This window comes from Camelus bactrianus, chromosome 7 (genome assembly GCF_048773025.1).
Source record: "Camelus bactrianus isolate YW-2024 breed Bactrian camel chromosome 7, ASM4877302v1, whole genome shotgun sequence".
Classification (NCBI taxonomy): Eukaryota; Metazoa; Chordata; class Mammalia; order Artiodactyla; family Camelidae; genus Camelus; species Camelus bactrianus.
The window spans coordinates 60,299,597-60,320,036 of record NC_133545.1 but is presented as its reverse complement, the minus strand read 5'-3'; the positions used below and the strand labels follow the sequence as shown (position 1 = coordinate 60,320,036).

The 20,440-nt window shown below is 37.6% G+C and overlaps 1 protein-coding gene across 6 annotated transcripts in view; it reads left to right on the top strand.

Moving 5' to 3' along the window:
- The window catches only part of ASB4 (ankyrin repeat and SOCS box containing 4), a 76,705-nt gene that overhangs the window by 29,631 nt on the left and 26,634 nt on the right, over nucleotides 1-20,440 (top strand). For all 6 annotated transcript variants that reach the window (XM_074367464.1, XM_074367463.1, XM_074367467.1 and 3 more), the window contains exon 3: nucleotides 13,637-14,127. In XM_074367464.1, coding sequence (XP_074223565.1) covers nucleotides 13,637-14,127 — 491 coding nt within the window. The remainder of the gene's footprint in view (nucleotides 1-13,636; nucleotides 14,128-20,440) is intronic.

Here is a 20,440-nt window from a genome sequence, read left to right as displayed (position 1 = left end):
TTGCTGAATGATATTACATTGTATTGATATGCCATGTTTTGTTTATCCATTATCAGTTGATGGATGTTTGGATTGTTTCCACGCTTTGGCTATTATGAATAATGCTTCTGTGAACATTTATGTGCAAATGTTTGGACATATGTTTTCATTTCCATTGGGTAAATACTTAGAAGTAGAATTGCTGGGTCATGTGGTACCTCTGTGTTTAACTTTTTGAGAAACTGCCATACTGTATGAACCTTAAACAGGGAACAGGGAAGGCACTGCAAGACGGACCACTAAGATATTTGGTAATGGTAGTACAATCTACCCCAGAAGATTTAGGAATTGTGAGTGCCAATGTGTTGGATGGGTCATCTGCAAAGATATTGCAGGATGCTGTCAGGACAGAGATAAAAGAAAGACTGAGCCAGATACTTACAGGTTCAGTGAAAATGAGAGAGTGACTGGGAGTTTGTGAGATGGTAGATAAGGATAAGGAGGGATAAAGAGTAACCTCAATGGGTGACCTAAACCTTAAGGCATGAGGGGTTGTACACAGGGTGAGACAGTAGTGGATCAGGAGTACCACTGTTGATCTAGAAGAAGGTAGCTCTCAACTCCAGGCCTTGGAGAATGTGATATACAGAAACGACGCCTTAGAAGAAATGGTGTTTCATTTAAGATTTCATTTAAGACAAGACTATGAGAGATACAGGAAAAAATATTTGCCATAGATTGTAAATTGAAAGGGCAAAATTGAAACTAGAACAAAGCAGGCTGCTGAAAATATGCTTTGGTGACAGTTAATAACAAACTTGACACTGCACAAAATTGCATCCTTGACAAAGAAGCAGACTTGAGAAACAATCACAGGATTCACAGAAAATGAAAAGCCCTGAATATGAAAAAAGAAGTCTCATCTTTGAATAATAGATGTTTCAAAGGAATGCTTACTGTTAATCATGGGCGAGACAATATATGTAAAACTCCTAGTGAGTGCTTGAAAAATAGCAGACATTATTAATATTTTCATGAAAGAACACTGAACAAATGTGCTGTCTTTTGCTGCACAAAAGCCTGTACAAAACCTAGTATGATTTTGAACTGAGGCAGGCAAAGTTCAAGCTGATGAGGATGAAAGCTTCTCAGACAAAACAAGCAGCTGCAGAGGATTCTAAATTTCTACCTGAAATTAAGAAAGTGAAGCAAATTCCTTCTCAAATCCATACTATTATAACCCATGTTAATATTTTCTCCATGTTTTCTTCTGTTCTCACGCATATTACAGGCTACTGTCACCCATGAGACTAACTATTGTTCACCCTGTTTTAGCACTTTTTCTAAGAAAAATGTAATTTTTAATGGTGATGTTAGAAAGAAAGCCATGAGTAATTTACAATGATTTCACTCATGCTCTTGAGGACTGGGGTTTAAAAAATTGTGAGGGGGGCTTTCTTATCAATGTAACTTCATAGTTGGTAGGTGATGAACATTTTGAGCAAAAAAAGATTTTATAACTTTCAATACATAATGAAATGTCACCTTTTCAAATATGATCAATACTTAAAAACAGAGTAGAAGAAAAAAATTTTGTCTTAAAAAGAACACATTTATGTAGAGTTTAAGTGGGTAGGTTTGATTCCTGGTAAAATAAATGAAAAATAATCTGAACCTAGATATATCTTTAATACAATACCAATGTTGAACAATAAAAAATAGTAAAAGTATACTAACAAGGGAATAAATAAAGGGTAGATTGCTTATTTCACTTAGCATAATACCCTGCAGTTTCATCCACGTTATCACAAATGGCAAGATTTCATTCATTTTTGTGTCTGAGTAGTATTCCATTGTGTGTGTGATGCTTAGTGAAATAAGTCAGACAGAGACAGAAAGACAAATACTGTATGTTTTCACTTACATGTGGAATCTAAAAAACAAAAACAAGCAAACATAACAAAATAGAAACAGACTCACAGATACAGAGAACAAACTAGTGGTTACCACTGGGGAGAAGGGACAAAATAGGTGAAGGGGATTAAGAGGTACAAATGAACAGTTACAAAATAAATAAGTCACAGGTATGTAATGTATAGCAAACGGAATATAGTTAGGATTTTATAATACCTTTGTATGGTGTATAATCTATGGAAATACTGAATCACTGTGTTGTACAACTGATACAAATATAATATTGTAAGTCAACTCTACCTCAATGAATAAATAAATGAAGGAAAGAAGCTTACATTATCACTAACAAAACAGACAAACAAAAAGTAGATTGCTCCTAAAGGAACAAAAAACCTGATGGGCTCTCATTTCTCCATGGTGTTTGGTATTAGAAAAAGAGTTAAACCAACTTACAAAATATTGTGGAGAAGATTAACCAAGAATTCTGCACTCTTTAAATATTATTTTTAATGTATGATGACAATTTTAAAATAGTATACAATATTTGAGTTCTTAGAAGAGATGCTGAAAGTTTCCCTCCCTGAAAAATTTACTAGACATACAACTGTTAACTGGATCATGCAAAATACATGGGATGCATTCATAAAACAATTTTATTTTTGTTTTCCAGTGTCTCTTTAAATTATTCAGAGGGTCTGTTTTCTCCCTTACTGTGGGAGGAAAACTCAGGTGGATCCATGTCTTCTCTGGTAACTCTTAGGTAAGAAAATATTACACAGTCACTTTAAATCTCACAAGTCAGTTTCAGTTCAAAAGCTGAACATTCAGGGCGAATAATTCAAACTTGATTTAAACTTGAGGAGCCTCATCTCTCCCTTTGCTCAAGTCTGCTGCAGACTGGAAGCACACAGCTGGGGAAGGGGGCGTACTCTTCCCTCACCTAGCACTTCCACTCCTTCTTATCCATCTTAGTAATGATGGTTTCCAAACCCCGCGGAGCAGGTGCAAGGGAAAGGGAGGAGGGATAAGAAGATCAGAAAGAAAGAAGGTTTCTTCTAGGGATCTAGCTTGGCCACCTTCTGTATTCGGCAGATGTTTAAAACGCTGCAGTCTGATAAGTACATAGAAATAAATTTTAAAAACTATATGTTTAAAAAAACAGTATGGTACTGGCACAGAAATAGACACATAGATCCATGGAACAGGATAGAAAGCCCAGAAATAAACCCACACACTTATGGTCAATTAAAGGAGGTAAGAGTATACAGTGGAGAAAAACAGTCTCTTCAGGAAGTGGTGCTGGGAAAACTGGACAGCTACATGTGAAAGAATGAAATTAGAACATTCTCTAACACCATATACAAAAATAAGCTCGGAATGGATTAAAAACCTAAATGAAAGACCAAATACTCCAAAACTCCTGGAGGAAATCATAGGCAAAACACTCTTTAACATAAATCGCAGCAGCATTTTTTTTGATCCATTTCCTAGAGTAATGGAAACAAAAGCAAAAATAAGCAAATGGGACCTAATTAAACTTAAAAGCTTTTTCAGCAAAGGAAACCATAAACAAAACAAAAAGACAACCTACGGAATGGGAGAAAATATTTGCAAATGATGAGATTGATAAGGGATTAATTTCCGAAGTACACAAACAGCTCATACAGCTTAATATCAAAAAAACAAACAACCCAAGTAAAAAATGGGCAGAAGACCTAAATATACATTTCTGTAAAGAAGATATACAGATGGCCAACAGGCACATGAAAAGATGCTCAACATCACTAATTATTAGAGAAATGCAAATCAATACTACAATAAGACATCACCTCACACCAGTCAGAATGGCCATCATTAAAAAGTCTACAAGTAATAAATGCTGGAGAGGGTGTAGACAAAAAGGAAGCTTCCTTCACTGTTGGTCAGAATGTAAATTGGTGCAGCCACTATGGAGAACAATATGGAGATTCCTTTAAAAACTAAAAATAGACTTACCATATGAACCAGCATTCCTACTTCTGGGCATATATCTAGAGAAAACTCTGACTTGAAAAGTTACATGCACCCCAATATTCATAGCAGCGCTATTTACAATAGCCAAAACATGGAAGCAACCTAAATGCCCATTGACAGATGATTGGATAAAGATGTGGTGTGTATTTTTATACACACACACACACACACACACACATACATATATATATAATGCAGTATTACTCAGCCATAAAAAAGAATGAATGCCATTTGCAGCAACCTTGACTAGATCTAGAGATTATCATGTTAAGTGAAATAAGTCAGACAGAGAAAGACATTGTATGATATCTCTTATATGTGTAATCTAAAAAGATGATACAAATGAACTTATTTACAAACAGGAAATAGATTTATGGACATAGAAAACAAACTATTGTTACCAAAGGGGAAGGGGAGAGGGATAAATTAGGAGTTTGGGCGTAGCAGATACAAATTACTGTATGTAAAATAGATAAATAAGGACCTATTGTAGAGCACAGGGAACTATATTTAATAACCTATAATGGAAAAGAATGTGAAAAAAATGTATGTGTATGTATAACTGAGTTACTTTGCTGTACACCCAAAACTAACACAACAATGTAAATCAACTGTACTTCAGTTTAAAAAAACATGGTTTAATGATTACAAAATCAAAACAATAGTCAAAATTGTTTTAGAAGGATCCGTTTTATTATTTTTGGAAATAAACACAAGATTAACCCCAGATTAAATTAATAAATTTGGAGAAGTAGGATAAACAGTGGGATGAGTTCCTTATTTTCATTAAGTGCTGCCCTCCAGGCACGTGCACTGACCCCCTGTTCAGCCATGCTGCCCACCTCGAGCATATGGGTCAGCTCACCACTGTAGGACCCCAGCATGCTCCAACTGAGAGAGAATCTTTCAGGCAGCATTTAAATTTTGAATTTTTAGCTACTAACCTGCCTTTTCTCCTTTTCTGGTAGATAGCAAATTAAAACTTTTCTCTTTGTGCAGGGGATTCAGGATATATCATGCACTGGCTGCTAGCACCCAGTTTAGCTTTTCCCATGTGGGTTAAGGGAAGGACAGGCTGCAAAATTTGTTGGATCCAGTGAAAAATGAAAATGTGGGATCTCTTATTAAAAAATATTATTAATAATTTCACGGTGGTGACAGCAAAGCAGTGAACCAAGTGTGAGGCCCTTCTAGACGAGGAGCCGTGTGTGAAGCCAGCCAACCCTGGTTGGAAATTACTGGCCACATTGTAGTCTGGATCGTATTTCTGCATTTCTAGTAAGAGACCAAAGAGAACCCAGCTTCCACATCATAATAATTTAAATGCTGTTTATTCAGAAAATTTTGTAATTAACCATGGACGAAACATGGAAGACTAGATTGAGGTTGTAGGACAAAATATTACAATCTTAACAACTTTGACAATGTAAATCATAGCTGTCCGAAATGAGGTGTGTAAGTACAGGAGGAAAATAGCTTGGGGATATTCTCATTTCATAAGAGATAATGTAATAAATACATGGGTAGAGACTTAAGTGTAATAAAGTTTTAATATTTCAGCAGGAGAATTAAAACATGGTGAAAATATCAAATATTGAAAGGAGATTTAGTATAAATAAACAATAACTTAGCTTTTATATCAGAAAGTAAAAAATACTATCTAAATTTGGTAATAAATAGATAAATAAATACATTAGCTGGAGTTAGAGAGATAACTGCCAAAAGGTCTAAAAACAGACATAGTTAAAAGAGGGGGCTTTGTAAATTCATCCATTCTAGGAAATTGTCAACCAAGTTCTTCTATTCCTTTGATTTTTTTTTAAAACATGTGCCTTATTATTTAATAAAAGCAGCTTTGAAGAACTAAGATAAGTTAATCCAAGAGGAAGATATGGCATAAATGTGGTTTTTGATAAGCAGATGTGTCTATGAAAATAGAGAATGCATATTCCTGTATACTGGTTCCCAGTGCCTGGCACTCATGTGGACAGTGCTACTTAAAGATGTATAGCTGCTCGATGACAAAAGTTTATTTAAATTACTTATTAAAAGTCATCCTCTATTACTGGGTAAAAAGATAAAAACAAAAAAATTAGAAACAAATGTAGAAGTAAAAGATAGATCAGGATATGTAAGTGCAAAAGAAAATTAGGCAAATCTTCAAGGAAAGATGGTGGCAAAAGCCTCCCACCCCCCCCCAAAAAGACATAAGATTAAAACAGTAAAAAGAGTATTTTCTTTTTTGTTTATGTGTGGGAGTTTTTTTCTATTACAATTATACCGGATTAAAATGTTTTAAAAGAGTATCAAACAGGCTGTCAGTACTAAAATCAAGGTAATATTTTAACTGCTTACCACAAACTTTAAAAAGTATCAATATTAAAATGGAATGGTTCAGGGGAAGGAACAAAACGCCGACTTCTTAGATGACTGAAAAAGTCCAACATTATGCTTGCGGTTTCAACTTGAGATGTTGATTCATCTTGAGATCAATACTTGATCCCTATTATCAAAGAAAGCATTACAGAGAGTGGATGAAATGTTCAGTGTTAGGCTAGTTGGGACCAAAGGTGTAGGTGGCTTAAAGGAAAGTCAGAACCCCTAGAGAACCCAGAAAACAAGGTAAGATTCCTCATTTTGCTCTTCCAATGTAGAGTTTCGTGAAAGGGGCTGGACTGAAGATGAGGAAAAGAGACCACTTAAATGTAGGAATGAGACAAACCACTTCCCAGAGACATTTATGCTGGAGCATCATATCAAATCATAAGGCCCCAAGTCAAGGAATAATTCAAATGTTGAGAGTGTTCCCCTGACACAGGTGGTGGGCTCTGTAATGCAGAATGTTTAAGGAAGTTAGGCACAAAGAAAGCAGAAACAAAACACAACATCAGCCGTTGTTCAGCTGGTCCCTACCTCTCTTCTCGCCTGCTGAAAGACTGAACAGAGAAGTGAAAACAATCAACACTGCAAACTCAGGTTTACCGGAGGTAATACACACAAGGTAAATTGGTGGAGGGAAAGTCAGAAAGTGTAGGATTCAAGAAGATAGCACCCTACTGTTTCAGATCTAATAGGAGGCTTGGATCTAACAGACCTAATAGAAGTCTTAGATAAAACTGTCTCCATCGAAGTTAATAAGCTGAGAGGGTATTCTGTAAACATAGTGACTGAGTATGGAGAGCTGCTTATTCCCCTCTAATCTCAACTGCTACAATTTTATTTTAGAATTTTATTGTTGAGCTTTTCATTTGCCTTTATTTACCTGAAATTTAACACACACACGCAAGATCTAGTTTGTGCTTTTAAAACATTGTTAGTATTTGGTCCCATTGCTATTATTAAATAGTCCATTTATTTATTTCTCCACTGATTGGTACTGCCCCATCTGTCATTCCAGATGCTTTCTGTAAGTAGATTTGTTTCTAGGCTGTGCATTATATTTCATTCTCCATGCATCAATACCGCATTTTAAAAAATGTAAGTATAGTTGATTTACAATATTATGTAAGTTTACAATGTTATATAAGGTGCACAACATAGTGATTCTCAATTTTTAAAAGTGATACTCCATTTATAGCTATTAAAATAGCTATATTTTATATAGCTATATTAGGTATAGCACATATTCCCTGTGTTGTGCAATATTTCCTCGTAGCTTAATTTTTTTGTACATGTTAGTTTGTACTTCTTAATCCCCTACCCCTATTTTGCCCATCTCCTGTTCCCTCTCCACTGGTAGCCACCAGTTTTTTTCTCTATATTTGTAAGTCTGTTTCTGTTTTGTTATATTCACTACTTTCTTGTATTTTTTTGATTCCACATATAAATGATAATATAAAGTATTTGTCTTTCTCTGTCTGACTTATTTTACTAAGCATAATACCCTCCAGGTCCATCCATGTTGTTGCAATTGACAAAATTTCATTCTTTTTTATGGCCAAGTAATATTCCATATACATATATTATATATGTATACATGTATAATATATATACCACATCTTTTTATCTACTCATTTGGTGGTGTACCCTTGGGTTGTTTCCATATCTTGGCTATTGTATATAGTACTGCTCTGAAAATTGGGATTCATGTATCTTTTTGAATTAGTGTTTTCATTTTTCTTCTGATAAATACCCAGGAGTGGAATTACTGGATCATACGGTAGCTCTATTTTTAGTTTATTGAGGAACCTCCATAGTTTTCCATAGTAGCTGCATCAATTTACATTCCCACCAATGGTGTTAATTATAGTTTGCTTGGCTATCTGGAAGGGTAAATACCCCTTCTTCATCGTCTCTTCTTTCTTTCTCATTCTTATACTCCTTTTTCCCAAAATTGATTTGTTCTTACTCTATGAAAATTTTGTAAAAAATATGTGAATTGCATTGAATTGATAAGTTCAGGAAGAATTGCCATCCATACAATATTGAATCTTTCTATCGATGAACATAACAGAACTTTCCATTTAAGTCCTTTGCCTTCAATAAAGTTTTTTCATTTTCTCCATAATGATCTTATTTATAGCCTGAAAAATAAATAAGTAAAGCACAAACAACCCAATGGAAAATAGGCAGAGGCTATTAGACAATTCACGTAGGTGGAAATCTTGTTGCCTGTAAACATATGAGAAAACACTCTACTGGTAACCAGGTGAATGCAGATTAAATCGAAATACCATTTTATACCATCTAATTGGCAAACATTAAACAGTGTGACAGTAACAAGTGTTGGAAAAGACTTTGAACCTTTAAACTCTACTGATTGACATATAAACTGAGATAACCACTGATAGGTATAATTTAATATAGTAGAAAATGTTCATATACTACTACCCAGTAATTCAATTTCTCTCGCTAAAGAAGCTCCTGTACAATTTGAAAGGTGTTTGTTATTATGAAAAAGCTTAAAAACTTAACTGTATTTAGTAGAGGAATTGCTAAACTGTAGTTTAAGTATGCACTGTAATTCTATTCAGCAGTTGAAATGAAAAAATCAGCTCTCTGCTCAAAGACATAATGTGACTGATAAAAACAGGTTGTAAAAATCAGTACCACTTACATAGTTTTTAAGAACATAAAATGATAGTATATATGTTGTTTATGGATACATATATGAGTGATAAAAGAATGAAAATTTACAAGGGAATGACAAAAATCAACCTTAGAATCATTATCTCTGAAAAGAAAGAAAGGGAGGGAAGAAAGGAGAAATGAGCTGAGTTTTTTCTATAAAATTTTATCTTGGAAAAAAGAAAACCAAAGTGAATATGGCAAAGGTTAATATTTGTCAAATATGGTAAGTGGTATATAGATGTCTGTTATATTTTCTGTATTTTTGAATTCTTTCATAATTTGTAAAAAAAAAATCTTAGATTAGTGCTTATGTAATAATAGATATTTAGATGTAGTAACATAGTAGATTTCTAACTTAATTCCATTTTATATATAAACTCAAAATACTTTTGAACTGTAAATAAATATGGACATTTTCAGGAATGCAGCTATGCTAAGGCAAGACTGGACCAAGGTCTTTTTCCTCATTTTGAAATACCATTCATTATGGCAATGACATTTGTGGTGTCAGAATACAAGATAACCTGTCAGTTCCACAGTGTGGCTGCTAGGGTTCTATATATGGGTTTAAGCAAATCAGCGTTTCATCATGTCATCTAGGATAGTTACTAACATACTGAATTTCATACTACATCATTGCAATTTATTTATATCATTTGTAACAATAAAAACTATGTAGTTATATAATTCTTGCATTTTTTGCCTTTACATGTTAACTAGGCAGTAAATATAATAATATACTTATTATATTTAAATTTTTATATTATATAAAAATAAATATTTTTTAAAAGATTATGTATGAAGGGAGATGATAGCATCTGTGGATTTCACTGCAGAATAGGAAAGGCACATCTGAAAAGGCTGAAAAGCCCTGCTCTGGCCTGGCCCTCCATCTCACCGGTGACCTCCCAACTTACACACAGGCTGTGCAAGAAATCAAGCCCATTATAGGGAGGGAGGCTGGGGCGGGGGGTTGGGATGAAGTGGAGGTGTGGGTTCCATGACTCTGGGAAGAGGGAGAGGTGACAGTTTCTGCAGTGACAGCAACCTGCCCCCACTCTCAAGTAGCTTTTGAGATGATAGAACTTGGGGGAATGTGAATGCCTTGGAGGAGATTTCTGAGGGCCAACTTGTAGCCTGTAGGGAGTTGCAAAGCCCAGCAGAGGGAGCCACATGATGACTGATCACGAAAGATCAGCTAAGCCAGTAAATGGGCACTTGGCGGCAGGTTAATTTTATTTGGGGAGGGGGAGGGATAAGGCATTGTGAGGTGTCATAACTAGGATTCATTAAATTGATTCTACCTGTTAGGAGGTAATGAAATGAGACTATCATTATGGGAGTGTGGGAGAACAGAAAATATTTAATACCGATGGGCACTGAGTCCCTTGTAAACCTGGTTTCAGGAATATCCCTTCCCTTGGCCCATTTCTGTGGCCAGCTCCCACTCTTTTTGTGCAATTCTTATCCTGTGTCCTCCCTTCATCCTATTCTCAGTGCACACAAGTCTCTGTCTCTTTTGCCCACAGATGAAATCTGAAAAGTCCTTGTTCTTTATCCAGCAATGAAGATTAAAATTTTTCTTTGTCTCATTTGCTACCATTTCAGACTACTTCTGGAGTACATCTTGTATACATTAGAAGGTTCATGAAGAGCCTTTCTCATTAAAAGTTACTTTACACCAGAAATAATTTACCCTTCTCCCCTAGAATGAAAATTGCTGCAAATTTTGTGGAAGTATAGTTTACAGAAATGTAAAGAAAACCATTTAGAGAAACAGGCCATGTTTCTACATGGAAAGCCTCTATACTGTAAGAATATCAATTCTTCCTAAGTTGATGAGTACACCACAGTAAGTACCACATGAATTAAATGTTAAACATTTTAAAAAATTTTTGAATGTTAAATTACAGTTAATCTGGATAGTTATGCAAACTGAGGGGAGTGGAACATTCCAATACCAAAAAAACAAAATGAAAAAAAACAACAACAAAAGAACAAAGGAAGAATTAGACCATATATAGTCAAAATTATTGTATTAAAGAAAAATAAAAATAAACTGGTTAAAAATATATAGCAATTATGAGAGCATAGGCTTAAATATTAATTTAATGAAGGGCTCATATAAATGTAAACACTGAAAGGCTTCAAAGTATAAAAGGACAAAAATTTGGACAATTAACTGAAGAAGCTATACCACTAGTTAATAATTACAAAGTACTCAATCTCTAATAATCAAATACATTTATATTTAAAAGGACAGATTATTTTTTACTTCCAAAATAGCAAGACAAATTTAAAAAATGTATAACTACATACTGGTGAGTGCTATTTCAGTCAGATCTAATATGGAGTTAGATTTGTTCTTTTCTATCACACAAGGATTGCTGACAATCAGCAGAAGCTAGGAAGGAGGCATGAAATAGATTCTCCCTTAAAACTCTGAGAAGGAGCCACCCTTAATTTCAGACTTCCAGTCTCCAGAACCATGAATAAATTTCTGTTGTTTTAAGCCACCTAGTTGGTGGTACTTTTGTTACTGCAGTCCTAGGAAACTGAAACATATTTTCACATTAAAAAGTACTTTTCTAAGTTCCCAAGAATTTCTATGTATGATCTCTAATTTCTTGAATAAATCACAAAATCTAAAATAAAAAAGTAGTCACATCGTCCTACTTTATGTAGTCCCTGGGAAAGTTACACTCAAAGACACAATTCAAATATAAGAATAAATATCTCCTATTCAGGAAAGGAAACTATGCAGCATTTCTAGTTGTACATAGCAAGAGGTCAAGGATCAGTTGTAAATCTCAAAGTACATTAAAAAATAAAGGATGTGGTTTGTTCCAAGTTGGCCTGTAAAATTTTCATCCTGACCCTTTGATTCCCTTCCTTGCTGGAAATTCTCCAGCGTCTGAAGCGACCCTGCATTTGGCTTCTGGGAAGACATTCTTCATTCTGTTTCACTCCAGAGCAAAGAAGGGCTGACCTGAAAGGAGCTCTGACCCAGAACCTCTCTGTGGCGGAATACTGATGAACACAGATGACAGGTTGTTGTGAGGGATGATCTTTGGTTATAATTCTGCTTCCTGCAAGTTAGGGGGAGAGACAGCCTCAGAGTTTACAGAGCAATGTGCTCTCAAAAGCCTCACTGGTGGGTTGATTTTGTAGAGGACACTGGGCTTGCTTGTAGCAGTCTCGCCTTTCTCAAATATGTTCCATATGATCGGAGGATGTCATAAAAAAGGGTATAAAGGAGTAATACATAGAGAACAGATTTTTAAATTAACAAAATGCACCTTGGTTTCTCTACTACTTTCAATGTTTTCAAATACCCAAAGAGAGCAAAGTATAAAATTTTTTTTTACAAAAATAATGTGGTAGAATAGCACCATGGTAAGAGATTTTGAAGCCAGGCTCTCTGCTTTCAACCCTGTTCTATTGCTTCTTAGCTTGGTGTAGTTAATTTGCCTCTCTAAGTGCAAATTTCTTCATCTGTAAAATTAGGATAAAAATTGCACCTACTGCAAAGGGTTGTTGGGCAGATTCCATGAGGCAATATATGAAAGGCATTTAGCTCAGAATGTTATGCATGGTAAGTGCTTAATAAGTGTTAGTTGCTGGCATAATAACAATAATAATAATAATGTCTTTCCAGATTTCTACTTGAAGTAGCTATAAATTTTCCAGTAGAACTGATTATAGAGTAGGCCTCCTGAGGTCATTTGATTCATCCCAATTAAATTAGGCTGAAAAGGAAAATTTCAGCTTCTCAAGTTGACCGTTCTAATACTTAACTTCCTTATTAGAAAAATAAAATTTATTTCAGGTCCCTAGTCTGTTGGATAAGTGGGTTGGATTAAATAATTTCTAAGGAGATTTCCAAGCACTAAAAAATTATATTTTGAAATAGGTATTGTCAATCATAAATCAAACATGTTACAGTCTCTAATCATTGTCTTTCTTTCGGTGAATGAGTATTTCTGTTTTACCAGCTTCTTACCTCTTTTGTTTCAAAATATAAACTTTAGTTTGATGGTTAGAGTGTTTGTGGTTTTTGTTTTTGCCCCAGTTGTGTGCCAAGGGAGCTTCATAGACTTAAGGTGGCTTAGCACTGTCAGTTTTCAGTTAGAGGGCTGAACAGTTTCTATACCACTAAAGTTCCTTTGGATCAAACTTTTAGGTTTAGCTACTTTGAAAGAGAGAAAACCCCGCCATTTTGAAGACATCTCATCAAGAAATTGATGACTTTTAGCAGTCATCGTGTATGAGCTTCAAAGATTGTTAATATAACCTTTATTTTTAATGAATTTTTTATTCTATTGATAAAAGTATTTGGTTATTGGAATCCATTTGTATTTGCAAATCCACCTGAGGGTAAGAACTCTTAACTCAACCCTCAGTGCTTCTGCCTTCCAGCTGAAGTCCTTTGTTCTCTGTCCTCTGCCCCTGAACATTTTCTGATTGTCCAGGAGTTGGCATTGTTGTTTCAAAGGAGTGGCTTCCCTGGGGACCAGAAATGGAATTTAGGAAAAATGGATGGTGTACAGCGGGCGAGGCTGCAAGAGAAGCAGTGAGAAAAGGCCCGTTTAAGGAATGAAACATGGGAATAATGGCAAAATCTGTTTAAGTAATTGCCTTTCTCCATCTCCCTTTCCAGGGGCAAACGTGAACATGAAGACCAACAACCAGGATGAGGAGACACCCTTGCACACGGCTGCTCACTTCGGCCTCCCGGAGCTGGTGGCCTTCTACGTGGAGCACGGGGCCGTAGTGGACAGTGTGAACGCCCACATGGAGACTCCACTAGCCATCGCTACCTACTGGGCCCTCCGCTTTAAAGAGCAGGAGTACAGCAGGGACCACCACCTCATCTGCCGCATGCTGCTGGACTACAAGGCCGAGGTCAATGCCAGGGATGACGACTTTAAATCTCCACTGCACAAGGCGGCTTGGAACTGCGACCACGTGCTCATGCACATGATGCTGGAGGCTGGCGCCGAAGCCAACCTCATGGATATCAATGGCTGTGCTGCCATCCAGTATGTGCTGAAGGTCACCTCCGTGCGACCTGCCGCCCAGCCCGAGATCTGCTACCAGCTGCTGTTGAACCATGGGGCTGCTCGAATATACCCTCCACAATTCCATAAGGTGAGCCTGTGTCCTAGGGCGTCATGTGGAGAACCGGGTAGTCAGCAGCATAATGGGGACTCAAAGAGCAGCTGGGTCTGAAATCTCCAAGTAACTCAAGCTCGTTTGAGGCTTCAGGCTTTAGGCTAATGGCCTCTTATCCTCAATCTGAGCTTCCTTCTACAGCCCTAGCTATCTCATCCTAGTCCAAGTTTGTTTGAGATCTTGGAGTGACAGCAAAGAAAGCAAGCAAGAGGGGTGGATAATTTTCCATGCCTGGTGTGAACATCAGTGCACTGGGAGTGGCTTCCTGGGAGACTGAGTGAAAAAGATCAGAAGTCTGATCTTTAAGCCTGCAGGAGAGGTGAATGGTGTCACACAGACACAGTCTTGCCATCCCTTCAGCAGAATGTCTACTCTAGAGATGACTGAGCCTGCTTTGGAATTAGTTTGTAGACATGAAAGGGACTCTCAATTTTATAGTTTAATGAAAGCTAACATTTATTAAGAACTAATAATTATATTTATTATGCATAATGAATTATGTTTATTAAGCACACTGGTATCAGCATTTCACTCTTCTGAATTTAATTTACTTAATTCTACAACAATCCTATATGGTAATTAATATTATTATCCCTAATCTATAGAGGAGGGCTTGCCTGATCCCACACAGTGTTAGTGGCAGTATTCAATCTTAGATCGTCGTTTGATGCTAGTGTTTATTCTATAAAATTTTAACAATTTTTATTGGTAATTTCTAATGGGCTAGCAGGCACAAGATATTAACAATACTGATACGGCAGAGGAGAGGTGAGTAGATAGATGCAAAGACGGAGCGGGAGGGCTGCGGGTGAAGGTTCCGCCCGCACTCCCTGGGCTGCGCTGTCCGGGGGTGCGGGAGCCGCAGGGAGGGAACTTAGCCGGACCGGCCTTGCCCGAGCTCCCGAGCTGGGCGCGGGCGCCTTCGCGCTGCGCACTTACTGCTCACGGTCTGTCTGTATGTTGGCTAGCTGCGGCTCTGTCCATGGAGCAAAAGTGGAGAATCCAGGGAAAGTTTCTGGTGCTTTGCCTTGCAGTGTCCTCCTAGTCTTCCTTTCTCTTTACTCCTTTCCCTTTCATCTTCCCCAGGTCCTAACGTTTAAGGTCCTGGGTCAGGGTGTCTTCTTACTGCGGAGATGGTTGTTATGATGGTGGGATGGGGACGAGGGTAGAGGAAGGAGGAGGAGGGGAAAAGGAGGGCCCCTCCAAAGCGGCACCCGAGTGAGTGGGGTAAGAGGCGGCGTAAGAGGGGGGATAAAAGAGAAAAAAAATTACTGGTATGACTAAGACATGGTAACTACCCTCAAGTAGCTTAGAATCTCGTGGGAGAGACAAACACATAAAAAGGTCACTTTAATATGCCGTGGTGAATGGCAAGGTAGAGGAGTAAGGGCTCTGTAGGTGCATGGAAGAGAGAGAGCTTTGTACTTGGTTGATAACATAATTTGGAAATCAAAATGCCCTTCACCTTATATAAAAACTGCCTTCTTTTTAAGGGGGGAGGTAATTAGGCTTATTTATTTATTCTTAGAGGAAGTACTGGGGGTTGAACCCAGGACTTTATGCATGCCAGGGTTGTGCTCTACCACTTGAACTGTATCTTCCCCTCACCTTAAGTAAAGAAATCAAATGATACTGTGCCTAGGATCTCACTCACTCTAAACAACACGCAGCAGAGGAGTTTTAGGTGTAAACCAGCTAACTAACGTATGGCCACAGAAAGCTAGTTGACAGAAGTTTTTCTAAATTCACAGCCAAGTTCTACCTCCTACCTTGGTAAAATGTCAGGGACTTGTCTGAAGTCCTGCAGTGTGAGGGTTAGTTGGAAGAGAAGTTCCACTGAAGAATTTCAGGGGAGTACACTCAGCAAATTCCAGACGGACAACCCGAAGTATGTTCCAGTGTAGCTATGATGAGCTCAGTGATTTTGTTGAATATTTTTTCCCTTGAAATTGTTTGTAATACTCATAATGTCCTGGAGCATTATAAACATTTTATAGAGAATTCCAAAAGATTATATTGGTTAGGAACAGGATAATAAATAGTAATGTTACAATAGTGCTCTTTGTTGAGCTCTAAGTAGGCTTTGTATGGATTATTTCATTTTATTTTTTATAATAACCTCTGAGGTAGTTACTGGCATTATCCTCATTTAAAAAGTAATAGCATTAAGATATTTTCCTAAAGTCACACAGAGTAAGTGGTCAAATTCATTTATTCATTTATATAACAAATACTTACTGAGCACCAACTAAGAGTCAGGAACTGTTTTAGGAATGGGAGATAGAATAATAAATCAAACCAAAGGCCTTGATGGGAAGTACTTTCTAATGGGAGGTAGGGAAAAAAACAAAACAACAAACAAATAAATATACTCTGATATGTTAGGTGCCATGGACACAAGTAAAACAAGGTAAAGAAAATAAGAAAATGTGGGCGTTTTTTGTTATTTATGTGTGTGCTGCTTTTTACAAAGGTTGATTAGAGAAAATGAGGATGTGAAGGAGAAAGTCATGTGAATACCCGGGATGGTAGCAGGGACTGGGGCAGGGGGAGAGCATTCTAGGCATAAGGGAAAGCAGGTGCAAAGATCCTGGGGTAGGGGAGGACTAAGCATGTTTGAGGAAGCCAGAGTGCCTGAAGTGGGGTGAGTAAGGAGGAGGAGAAGTCAGAGAGGCATATATGAGACTGGTTTGCAGACCATATATATGGCCTTATAGGCTGTGTTGATAGCCTTGGTTTTTTATTCTGAATGAGAGAGTATGTCACTAAAGGATTTTGAATGGGAAAAAAAGTCTGATTTATATTCCAAAAGGATCCTTTTGACGCCTTTTGGAGAATAATAACTCTAGGAGAGCAAAGGTATTCAAATGATCTGGATAAGAGATGGGGGTGGCTTAGACCCACAGTGGAAACTGAGAAAGTAGTGAGATGTGGTGAGATTAAGGGCATGTTCTGAAAAAGGAGTCCATGAGTTTCCTAATGGATTACTTGTGGCCTGTGAGAAAAAAAGAGGAATCAAGAATAATTTCAAGGATTTCTGCTCAAGAAATGGAATCAAGGGACCATTTCTTGAGATAATAACATGCAGGTGAAACTGATTTTGAAGAGATCAGGAGTTCTGCTCTGCTTTAGATGGATGCCTGCTAGTCATCCAGGTAGAGAAGTCAAGTAGACAGTTTGATATATAACCCTGGTGTTCAGGGAGAGGTCTTGGCCAGAGATACAAATTTGGGAGACTTCACCATGAGCATGCTATATAAAGCCATGAGGACAGATGAGATCAACCAGAATATGAGGGCAGAGAGAGAGGAGAAGTGGCCAGAAGACTAAGCCATGGCACCCTCCAACTGGAATTTGGGAATATGGAAAGGAATCAGTGAAGGAAACTGTAGGAAGACCTTGAACTAGGAGGAGAATCAAAATAGAGCATTTTCCTGGAATCCAAGAGAGAACACGAGAAAGGAAGATGTGGAATCAACTGGGTTGAATATAAGTGGCATTTCAATTAAGACGAGGGTTAAGAAGGTGCCACTGGACATGGATTTTATTGGGGATCTCAACATGAGTTATTTTGGTGGAATGTTGGTGAGAAAAGAATGATTATAGTATTGATTATAGTGGGCTCAAAGGAAAAAGGGATAAGAGGAAGTGAAAACAATGAAAGGTTTTGAGGCATTTTCTTGTAATGGAAGAGTAGCTGGAAGAGAATGGCTGATGTGTTTGCTGGCTGATAGGAGTTTCCAGGAAAGGGAGACAATGTGATGCAGGGATTACTGGAGCGCCATCTTGATTTGGAGACAGAGGATGGGATCTCGTATACGAATGGAGGTGTTGGTCTTAGTAACAAAGACAGTTCATCCATCATAACAGGAGGGAAGGTACTGCCTGTGTGCCCAGATGCAGGGATGTTGGTAGATATGTTAATAAGAGTTTATAGAAGTTCTCTTATGATTCCTTCTATTTTCTCAGTGAAGAATGAGAAGTGGATAGAGAGGAGGTTTGAAGGTTTAAGGGCAAAGGTGAAGGTGTGAGATGTTGACCTTGGAAAGCGAATGGACTTGGGAAATGTAATAGGATTGCTGGGTGGCTCAAGCCTATTAAAAGTCAATGGTCATGTGCTTGGTTCAGAATGAGGTCTGTCTGACTCCTGAGCCTAGGCCCTTAGATTTAGTAGTTTCGTCTGTGTTTTATATTACCCAAGAAATGTAATTAAACCTAAAGGATCACAACACAAGAAAAGACCTAAAGAGGTCATTTTATTGAATTCTCAAGAGTCTAGGCAGAAATATTGCTCTTGTTCCATTTGCAAATCTCCATGAAGGCACATCCTACAGCATCTCCTTCCTTGGGTATCCATTTGATTTTGGAACAACCCCTCCCATGCCTTCCACTTTTTTTTTTTTCTTTTTGGTAAATTATCTAAACTAATCCTTTCCTTCTTAATCCTGACCTAGAATAACTCATCTGCATCCTAGTAAATCTTTATATCTTAGTATCTGTTTGTACCTAGGGCATTTTCCCCAAACCAAATTTTATATTTCTTCCAAGTTTTTAGTTATTAATTGTTTTTGCCTCTAGAACTTGGTCACAGTATGTCTGAAAAGGTCAAGAATTATGACAATTTTTAACCCTATATTTTCTCTATCGATTTTGAGGAAAGACTGCTACCTAAATGACTCAAAAAAATATGTGAACTCTGTTGCTGAAGGTACATGTTTGACCTCAGTTGTTAATTCTTGCCTTCTTGCAATTTCCCCATTGATCAATAGGCTTTGAAATTTTTAAATACTTTTTCATGCTAAGGTTGGATCCAAGGAATATTTTCATTCTTGAAATGTTGTACACACTGCAGCCTTAGAAATAAAGTCAAATGATTACATTCTATGAAAAATTCAGCAACTTTTGTTTAAAGTACAGTGATCCATGGCTTTTAGCTGTGAATATCTACTGCTTAGTTTGCATCCGTTTTCTGGATGATACACTGGTATCTGGGTTTGGCAAAAACAATAAATGTTAACGATTTCTAGAGTGAGCATACAACCCAGTATTTTAAATTACATATGAAATTGTTCCTATTTAAAATTTTAACCTCTGCTTTGCACTTGTAACTCATTCATACTAGACTTAGCCATGCTATGCATATCAGGAATAACAAAGCATGGAATTTAGGGGTCAAATAAATTTGGGTCCTGCCACTCACCTAAGATTGTGATTTTGAATAAATTACTTACTTCTTGGGCCTCAATTTCCTCCCCTATGAAGTGAATATAACCTTAAGCCTTGTCAATATGCAGACTGAGTGCTTCATTAGAAAGAAATTAATCTTACTTATAGCACATCAGAAATATATTCAGAGCCCAAAGGATGGCTCCAAACATTTCCTTATTCTTCCTGGAGTCACTTTCAGTCCTTGCAAAATCTCTCCCCCAATCGCCACCCCAGCCTTCATCCTGCATCTATAAATATCTTTCCCTTGGACTCCCTCCATCTTTCTTCTCCATCCATCTCACTAGAGTGGCCATTCTTCATAGTGAGACTTCTGAAAGACAATCTCTTTCTAATACAGCTCACTCCACAAAACATAATTTGCTTATAGTTACGCTCTGAGGCCACCTTCCTTCCAGGCAAGAAGACAGAGAGGGACAAATAGCATGGAGGTGCCAGCATAACATACCTTGCCATTTTATCCATGAATAATAACATCCTTCTCCTAAGGTTGTTTTGAGACTGAAACAAGCTAAGATTTAAGAAGTGTTTAGTATTGTTTCTGGTCATGGCAACCATTAAACAAATGATAACTAACTTTTGTTATTACTACATATCTGTTGAGCAGTAGAATCAGTGCTCTTGGGCCTGGTTTACCCACAGGGGCCTTTCCAAACAGGAGAGACAATGTGTGAGACTGCCCAGAGACTGAATGTTGAGTTTTATTCTGAAACCTACTGCTGATTGACTGTGGGTGAAATGGGTCTCTGTGAAAGGAAGTAAAAGACCCTCTCCCCGTTCCCCTGTAAGAGTCAGATTAGGGGTTGGGCTGCCACTCTCCTCCCCAGGAGTGTGGTGCTTGTGGGGTGGAGCCATGGGTAACTCCAGACCACAGAGGATGAGTGAATGTGGTCCCAGAGGATTGCTTCCTCCTGGCTGGCAGGTGGAGGGAAGTGGCTCCTACGGGGCTCCTCATGGGGCTGCTGATTTAGAGAGCCAGCACTGGTCAAGCTAGGAGCAGTCTGCCTCCCCTTCCAAAGATGTTCCCAAGGGTGTACAGGGGGTCATCTTTTCTTCCTCACAG